Below are 10296 nucleotides of genomic sequence, written 5' to 3' on the forward strand. Positions count from 1 at the left end.
TGTAGTCTACTCTACCAGGATCAGGAAACAGTCCTCCATAAAATGCGCTGCACACATCTGAATATTTGGTTTGAACTGTTCTGGAAGAGTGTTGTAAATACAACTTAACCACTGATTTCTAGTCGTGTCCTCTTTTGGAAGGCCAAACAAAGTAGTTTTGCTTTCACAACGAAACACACAGCATCACACACGGCGGGCTTCAGTGAGCGGCGGCCGGTGGGCTTGAGAATGGCGCGGCCAGTAGATTCATCGAAGGAGTGGCCGGCGGGCTTGCGGCAACCACATGTGACGACCCCGGGCTGATCATATGACCCCTTTAAGTATCTAGATGTTTCTGTCAAAATTCCTTATAATATATCCAAATATCCAAAATAACACATCACTGAAAAACTTTTGTGTGGTATTTACATTGAAACAATTTTCATTCAGAATTTGCTTGTAAATTTCACAAATATTTAACATAATATTTTTTATTATATTTATGAATATTGTTATATTTAATTCAGTTTTCACTTCAAAATTCCCTGTTTAATTCAATGTGTTACTTGCAGTTTCTTTGTAATTATTTGTGACATTTACTAGCAATTTTTGAATGAAAAGTTCTACACAACAATTTTTTTTTTCAATTTTCACTCACAAAAAAAATTAAAAAAATTGGTAACACATTGAATTAAACAAAATGAAACACAATCTTTTTAGTAGAAAGACTGAAATAGTATTTTCTTGTGAAATGTACTCCAATAATCTGTTTTATTTACAACTTGGAAAAAGCTTACTTTTTTCAGTGTAATAGACACAATAAGACATTTGTTGACAGAGTAAGAGTTTGTGCTATAAAATGAACATGGTTAGTAGCTCAAATCATTTTATCTCATTAGAATTTCATGACAGTTCACATTGAGGTATTTGACTTACAGTGGGTATAGAAAAGAATCACCCCCCTTTACAATAATCACATTTTGTTGCTTTGCAGCCTGAAATGAACACAGTTTTTGTTTTATCCAGCTGTATTTTCTCTGTTCAACTTATAACATCCAAGTGAAAGATATAACACCAACATAATAAAAAAGCTGAATCACTGAGTTGGAAAATGGATCACCCCCTTGTGTCAGTATTCTGATGAACCACCTTTTGCTTTATTACAGTCTTTAGTCTGTTGGGATATGTCTCTGTCTCTACTAACTTTGCACATCTAGACTTTGCAATATTTGCCCACTCTTTTTTGCAGAACTGCTCAAGTTCAGTTAAATTTGATGGTGAACATTTGTGGACTGCATTTTCAATGGGGTTTAAGTCTGGGCTCTGACTAGGCCATGCAAGGACATTCACCCTTTTCTCCTTCAACCACTGTGTGCTCAGTTTTGCTGTGTGTTTTGGGTCATTGTCATGTTGGAAGGTAAACCTTCTTCCCATTGACAACTTTCTGGCAGAGGGCAGAAGATTTTCCTCAAGAATTTGACGTATTTTGCCCCATCCATTTTTTTCAATTCAATTCAAATGTATTTGTATAGCGCTTTTCACAATACACATTGTTTCAAAGCAGCTTTACAGAAAATGCATGTGTCTACATTACAATTTAGAGTGATCTGTTATCAGAAGTGAATGTGTCCAAGTAATGTTCATTTCACAAATGAACAGTTCAAGGTAATAGAATCATACAGTTAGCTAACATAAATTAATTTCAGGCAGACGCTCATTAAAGCGATTATTACAGGTGTGATCATAATGATTACAATATAGAGAAAATTTGGCAGCTGTGCATATAGATTCAATTTAGTGTCATCTGGGGTCCTTGCAGGGGTCAGCATCATCTCTTCAAAGGTATTGGGTCATCTGATGCTTTCTATGAGGCTGGATCCACGCTGGAGCTGGTGTAATCTCTAGATAACTCGAGATGGGCGTCCAGTGCTGCTCTACACGTCTCTATTGATTCTAGTTCACTCGTTTATCGAAACCAGTATGAAGAGATGCCATCTCAGCTAGAGAGAGTTCACAGAGAGTTCTGACCCTCAACCTCATTCTGATGCTAAATAAAAAACTTAGTCTCTCTCTGCATAAAGACTGCTGAGAATATGCACAGTCTCGTTCTGATGTTTGGTGAGATTGGCTCTGTTATTGCTGGAACATTCATAATATCATAATATTATAACATAATTATATATCCTTTTAGACAATTAATACTCTGTGTTAAATATACACAATACTACAAATGGTAAACAAGGTATTTAACATTCACCAGAGCTTACAGCTATTAATACAAAGAAAAAGCCTGTTTAGGCCTATAAATGTTTTAATGCACTCTCAGAAAAAAAAGATCCAAAAGCGCTCACTGGGGTGGTACCTTTTTAAAAGGTACACCTTTGTACCTTATTTAGCCCTAAAAGGTGCATATTGGTACCTTAAAGGTACATATTAGCACCTAAATGGTACATATTTGGACGTTTGAAAAGCTACTGCCCAAGTTTTGTATCTTTTATTTTCTGAGCGTGTGGTAATGTTTATGGAGGACTACACTTATATCAAATAAAATGAAGGAATCAGTTAAGAATTTAATAATTCAGGTTTATTGAGTGCCTGGTATAATTAAGTAAAGCTTTTGGCTCTTGGACAGCAGCACATAAAAGGTCATTATGCCTTGTGTTATTCATCTGCTGTTTATTGTTTATTTGCAATGACACTTTAGTAGTGTGAAAGCAGACGAGTGTCAGATGTAATTAAAGATGATTTTGCATCAGCACATCAGATGGCATCAATTAATTCATGATTTGAAAGCAACATTATGGATAGAGGACTCGTATTTTAGTCTGCAGTGGTTGAAGATGACAACATTTTAATGATGGATTTGTTCCTTACAAACACGCAGCTTTTCAGACATTAATTGATGACCTGGAGTCATGTGGATTACTTGTTGACCATTAAACATGAAAAAAACATTAGATTATCTTGAGGGTGAACTGGGACCAGTCTACAAAGAGATATAACATAGAGAATGCAAAAGCTTCATTGTGTATGTCATGTTTTGAATAAGTTATGCATGCTTGTGATATGTTAATCAACTGTAAGGCCCTGTATAATCCTGTGTGAACACTTGTTTGTATGTTCCCCTGATGCAGATGTGTGCCATTATATGTCATGTGTCACTGATGCATTTGCAAACACATCTGAAATTATTCTGTCTGCCCTTACATGTTGAATGTCAACTAATGAATCGGTTTGGACGGCTTCATCCGTACTTTAACAAATACATGCAGATGAGTTGTAAATGCCAGCAAGCCATATTAGCTGAATAATTCATGGGATTGCTGTGATGCTGTTGGTGGGATGGCATCACTGGGTGCTGAAGCAGCATATTAACCAGACACTCAAACCGGATCGTTCAAGATATTGATTTCCAATCGTTGACTTCCCTGTTGCAGTGGCCTAGATATTCAATGCTGTTTAATGCCGGTGAGACAGCTTCATGATGAGCGTCAGTTATTCCAGTTCATAATTATCTGCCTTACTGTTACCTTTCTTTGTGCAGGGTGGAAATGACCTCAGCTGCTGATGTAATGATGCTGTGTATGACTTTAGAAATGACCTCATTGTGCATTATTCATAGGCATTGAACGTCTGTTACAGTAGCTAATGCAATAATTACATTAGTAGTGAGTTTGCATTGTGGCATTGACTTTAGCACAAGTAGACGCCACTGGCTTTTTCTTCAGCAAATGTGAATAAATGTTTTTGTAAAGATCATGTGTATTGTGTATAACATGGACACTGTAATAAAGAGTGTTTCCCGAATATTCAACTGCAGAAACAAATTCTGTTTGTCAAATTCTGTTGAGTCATAGTGAGTTCTGTTATTTAAAAAGGATGTATTTAATTTACATTTATGTATTTTTAAAGCTTTTCATCCATTGCATTTTATCGGTTTATGAGTTCTCTGGGAGACGAACTGCTTTGAGCTACAGGAACCGTAATATTGTGATATTATGACATACGGCTGATTCTACATCACAGAAGATAACCAGTCTTTGAAAGATCTACTGAATTCTAAGTCCTGCTTTTAATATCACTAGGCAGATGTTTTAAACAAAGTTAATTAATGCATGTTTTTAAAAGGTTTAGTGTTTTATTGTTATTTAGGCTATAGGATTTATTTATATTTTGAATTTGTTTTTATGTTTTAATTTTTATTTAAAATTCTAGTTCAAGTATGTCATGTGCTTTTGCCATAAGGGGGTCTGAATACTTTCCGTACCCACTGTATATATGTATATATAATTTCTGTTTAGCTTTATTTTTATTTCAGTTTTAGTAATTTTAGTATGAAATTCAGATATGTTGCTTTGGCAACTAAATGAAATTAAGTTTATGTTTTTTATCTAATATATATATAGTATTTAATTTCAGCTTTATTTTCATTAATGAAAACAATTTGTAATAGTTTGGTTTAGTTAACAATAACAACAATGAAAAAGGTGTCACCTTTATATTGTCAAATATCAAATATGTAGTTTAAAAAAAACAGTTTAAGTAGTTATCATGCTGTCATGGAAAATAGCATGTGTTGCTGAGATGGCAATATGTACATAATCCTCACTGAAAGTGATGTAAAAGAGTTGATCTGGTATTAAACAAACAGAATATGATGTTGCTTGAAAGCATCTTAAAGGATTTTTGTGACATGAATTTATGTGTTTCTATTCCCAATGGAATCAATATTTTGGAGTTTTGTGACTTTAGTTTAGTTTAGCTTTGAGGTCATCTATATGCTCTAGTCTATACGTACTCAAAACGACACATACAACTTTTAAATGTTTGTATCTGGGAAATTTATGACGTTATTGATGACTCAGTCTTTGTTTTAAAGAAATGCTGTCTGCAATGCGAATACACTCTGGAGGATTTCAGAATTGTAAGCCCACTATCTCAAATATGCATTTTGTAGGGTTTCATTTGTTTCCCGAACCAGCTCTGCAGTGTTTTTTTCTGTGATTTGGCATTTTTATCCATGTTGGTAATACTTTTTTCTTCAAAGTAGAAAATAATTCCCTAAGATGAGGAATCCCTTTCTTTAAATGCTTTTCTAATGCTTCACCATGAGAGCCAATTTTCATGCTGTCATCTTTGACAGTGACCACCATTAGATTTGCATCCCAAATTACCTCTGGCTATCTAATATTTAACGAAATCTGGCAGCTCTTTTAGTATTACTGGGTGTTTTGCACTCATACTACTTGGTTTTATTATTTATTTTTAAAATCTCATTCTCTCTTTTTTTTGTCTCCTCTCTGAACAGCTAACCCAAAAACCCCCGTCCTCAGGATCACGCTGTGTTTCACCATGAATGTTGCCGTATCACCGATGGCCAGTGAGGCTTCTTCCCCTATGATAACCTCTGTGACTCCCACCCTGGAACCCGGCTCCGATAAACACGATGATCCATGTGGGCCCAGCGTTAGTGGGGATGGGCCGACTCAGAAACAAGATCCCTACCGCAGGTACCAAAAACCCCCTCCTCTCCACACAGGGGCCGACTGGAAGGTGGTTCTGCATCTGCCGGAGATCGAGACCTGGCTGAGGACCACGACTGAGAGAGTCCGAGACCTCACACACTCTGTGCAGCAAGACAGCATCAATAGACATGTGGATGTGCACCTGGTACAACTCAAGGTAAGAGTACATGAATGCAGCATTAAGGGGACAGATATTTTTGTGTAATGATGCTGAATGTATCTTTGTGCATGGCAACATAATGGTGATATATCTGTTCAGAAGTTCGGTGTCAGTAAGATTTTATGTTTTTGAAAGAAGTCTCTTATACTCACTAAGGCCGCATTTATTTGGTCAAAACTACAGTAAATACTTTAATATTTTGAAATACTATTAAAATAACCATTTTCTATTTTAACATATTTAAAAAAAGAAAAATGTATTCTTGTGGTGCAAAGCTGAATTTTTTTGAGCCTTCAGTGTCACATAATCCTTCAGAAATCCTTCAGATTTCCTGATCAAGAAACATTTCTTATTATTATCACTGTTGAAAACAGTTGTGCTGCTTAATATTTTTGTGGAAACAGTGTTACATTTTCCCCCCAGGATACTTTCAATTGAAAATAAATTCAAAAGAACAGCATTTATTTGAAATATAAATCTATTGTAACAATCTGAATGACTTTTGATTAATTTCATGCACCCAATTCAATTGCTTAATAAAAGCATTAAATTCTTTAAAATGTCATTTTTTTATTTCTTTTTTTGTATTATTATGTATTGCATGCTGACCCCTAACTTTTGAATGTCAGTGTATCCTGGATTACTTTGCGGTCTCTCTCTTTTCACTTCAGAACTAGTTACAATAGATAATTGGTGCCATTTTACTCGCCTCAAAACAGTATGAACAGTAGTAATAGTGGCCTTTGAGGACTTCAGAATTCTATTGAAGGATGAGCATAAACCTTTGATAGATGGTTAGAAACTTAGCACGAAAACGAACGTATCACTGGAACAAAGAACAAGGAACTGGTGAGAAAAAAGAAAAAGTAACTTGGATTGCAGATTAGTAATATGAAAATTAGTATTGCTGCAGTGTCTTTCTCAAAGCTAATCTACTGGATAATTTTAGCTCAAATTAATATTTCATGTACAGTAGATGCATTCATTTATTAAGTAGCTGTGCAATATGGGTCTTGCTCACACTGCTGAGGACTATTTTGTTTGAACACATTGATGCATACAGGATTAATTTGTTCAATTTAACAGCCATTGGCAGGTGTGGTACGAATTTTTGGACCCTGCATATATATACATGATGAAATACTATATGCCTAAATTCCAGTCTTTTAGTCGGCTCATTAACAGCACCGCAGCAGTCCATCTTAGACGTCTGGTAATGGAGGGATTGGCTATAAACACAGTATTGACTTTAAAAGCTATAATGGAACTTTGAGTTCTAGATTAGTTGGATATGATATGGATCAATCACTGAGCGGACAAGAGCTCTTAACGGATTCCTCTACTCAACTCAGACTCTATTTCTGCTAAGAGCACAGCATAGCTTGCGGAATGTTTTTTCAGGTCGCCGGTGCATTGATGGACGTGTAAATATGTATTTATTTCCATAATTGCATTAAGTTTGTCCAGATGTATGTCACACTAAACTTTAAGATTTATGAACAACCCTAAAGCTTAAATGTAGTTTTCACCATTATATATGATGTTCTTGAGGTTTGATGAAGGAAAAGAAGCCATGTTCATAATCTAATACAGCTGAAGATGTTTCATAGGTTTTATAGTGAGTGTTGCACCTTCTTTTTTCAGTATGGCATTCTGATTTTTGCCTGCTTCTCTTCTTCGGTTGGTTGAGCATCATTTTCTGCTTCTGTAGTGGACCGTTATAAATCCTCTCTCTCCCTCTCTCTCTGTCGATGCTTTGTGTTGTTGTTGATTTGAAGAATTCTGTGTGTGTTTCTTGCTGAATCCAGTGTTATTTTGAGGGGGTGACTGAAGGCTTTGTGTTCAGTATGACTCAGACAATGAGTCAGTCGGGCAGCACACATCTGTTTCTCCATGAGAGGCCACAGAGCGCAGCACGGACTGATACTCCTGCACTAGTGCGCCTCAGTGACTCACATTCAGGCTTCCTGTGAGCTTCATACTGAAGCTCAACACTTCAGAGCTGTGACATATTGACCACTGATTCTTCATCATGTGTGTAGTGATTTCAGTCTCATGAAGAAAGTCACATGTCTCTTCTTCCTCGTAAAATGAATTATTTAGCATCTTTTCAAGTCTAGTGGCAAGGTGTTCATAACTATGCAGTATATTGGCTTTGACTTTCAAGCATACAGCGCTATCTTGTGGAGAAGATCAGGACTACGGTTCAAGATACTTGTCAGAGTGAGGCTCTTTTACTAGAGACTCTTATGATGTAAAGCAGTGTTTCTTAACCAGGGGTCCGTGGACATTACAAACGAGGCATTTGTTGCATCCAGTGGGGACATAATTACTGATTATAATGACTTATATTGTCTTTTTACACGTTGCATTACATCGCATAAACATAAAACCATGTCTGCATTTGTGATCGGAGAAATGACAAACAACAAGCGCTACTCTACACTGCCCAAAACTCGTGTTTGAATCATCAGTGGCAAATCCTTTAAATGAAAACGTACTTACGTCAGTCAGAACTGCCGGCATTTTAGTCTAACGTTACTCTTCCAGGAGTACTCTTAAAATGTGCTGCACACATCTGAATATTTGGGTTGAACTGTTCTGGAACAGTGTTGTAAATACAACTTAACCACTGATTTGTAGTCGTGTCCTCTTTTGGAAGACCAAACAAAGTAGTTTCGCTTTCACAACGAAAAACACAGCGGCCTAGCGTGAGAGGATGCCCCGTTTTGCGTGCGCTGAGGCCGGGATAGAGTGAGCTGAGGCTGGGATAGAGTGAGCTGAGGCGGCGGGGTCGAGAACGGCGTGCCCGACGGATGCGACGAATGACCGGCAACCACATGTGACGGACCCCGGGCTGGATTCCGCTTCGTCCACGGTGAAAGTTGATGTATTCCCTCAGCGACCAGCACAGATCAGCTCCAGGCATGACGAAGCGGATATCGTCCTCTTTTGGAAGACCAAACAAAGTAGTTTTGCTTTCACAACGAAGCACACAGCGTCTTCATGATATGGCTGCAGCGTCAACAATACTACAGCGAGAATAAAAGTTACGCCTTCTTTCTTTGCGTGAACATTTGGGCGGCGTTATGCAAATCTTTCCACATCGTGACGTAGACATTTGGGGGCGTGTTAGAACGAGCCGTTTTAGGTAGGTGTGGTTGACTCTTAACTTTTATAAAGAATATCTCTTTGGATTTGAGACTTTAGTCTTTGCAACTTTACAGATCTTCTTTATGCACCAAGAGCTTGTAACTCTCCAAAGAGAAAGGAAAAATTGAAATCGCATCATATGACCCCTTTAGTTCTTGGTTGAGCATTGTTAAGCATTAATAATTCATTGAGTTTGTTTGGATTATTATAACAGTTTAACTCTTTGTTGCTGTTAAAGCACATGTATTTGTCAGTCTTACATTTCTTTATTACTTTTAATTTCCAAATGGTTTAGTCCAAGTAGGAGGGGCTTTGCCTTTTTAAGATGGCCTGTCAGATTTGTTAGGGAACTCATAGAGTGAGTTGGAGTATAGTTGTGGAGCGGAATTGCTGTCTTTTGGGTCAGTTTATTGGCATAGCCAAAAGATTGTTTGTATATAACTTTTGAACAGTTTTTTTTTTGTATGTATTTTTGGACTTTCATTGTAAATACCATTGGCACACCAGTGGGAAACCTTCATTTGTGCACTTCTGGGAATTAACACTGACCTTTTGAGTTCATCATCACGTCACTTCATTTTTACGCCTCCATCTGCCGGTACATTTAGAGCAGTGGTGCTTATACTGTTTAAAACATCTTTGGGTCCCTTTTTCTGCAGTTGACTCACCCATGTCTCTCTTACAATACCTTTTTCAAAAACATAAAAAAAAAACTCACAGACTCCAAACTTTTGAACAGTAATGTACTGTATAACTCTAGTTTATAGTAATTCAATAATGAACACCCATTTGGTCATGCATGTCCATTTTTTTTTACATTTATTTGTATTTTGTATAAAGTAGCCCTGATATATGAGAATGCATATCCAACTGTTTTTTCATATAATTGTGTTTTACATAAAGTAGACTTTAGTATGTTATATTTAAGTACATTGCTGTTACTGCATGACAAACTGTTGACCAAAAGATGGCATCACTAAGAAAGATTCCTGAGAGAACATGAGGATGTCTGTCACTGATGGATGGATGATAGATAGATAGTACAGAACTGACTCTAAGTGGAATAGTCTGGTTTGCAGGAGCAGCAGTGTATAGTATGTAGAGAGTGGACACACTAATGGATGTCAGAGCGCCAGGAGATCAGCACACAGCTGTGATGTCCACATTCCCCAATGAGATCAGCCCACAGAACAATGTCTGCAGACACACCCTTATTCCACAGATCAGATGTACAGTATGAGAAGGACACACACACACACACACACACACACAAACACACACACACACACACACACACACATACACACACACACACACACTAATAAAGCACACTTGCATTGGCACTAATAGCATGTAATAGCATTTGAGCAGTTGTCAGGATGCCGGGTGTACCCACACTGATGTGATTTACACACACGCACACACACACACACACACACACACACACACACACACACACACACACACACAAAAACCAAA

At 37.2% G+C, this 10296-nt stretch overlaps 1 protein-coding gene across 1 annotated transcript in view; it reads left to right on the top strand.

The window, feature by feature from the left end:
- The window catches only part of LOC107589604 (A-kinase anchor protein 6-like), a 147596-nt gene that overhangs the window by 12843 nt on the left and 124457 nt on the right, over positions 1–10296 (top strand). The window contains exon 3 of the mRNA XM_016278096.1: positions 5288–5661. Coding sequence (XP_016133582.1) covers positions 5332–5661 — 330 coding nt within the window. The 5' untranslated portion in view covers positions 5288–5331. The remainder of the gene's footprint in view (positions 1–5287; positions 5662–10296) is intronic.

Source organism: Sinocyclocheilus grahami, unplaced genomic scaffold (genome assembly GCF_001515645.1).
Source record: "Sinocyclocheilus grahami isolate Dianchi unplaced genomic scaffold, SAMN03320097.WGS_v1.1 scaffold118.1, whole genome shotgun sequence".
NCBI lineage: Eukaryota > Metazoa > Chordata > Actinopteri > Cypriniformes > Cyprinidae > Sinocyclocheilus > Sinocyclocheilus grahami.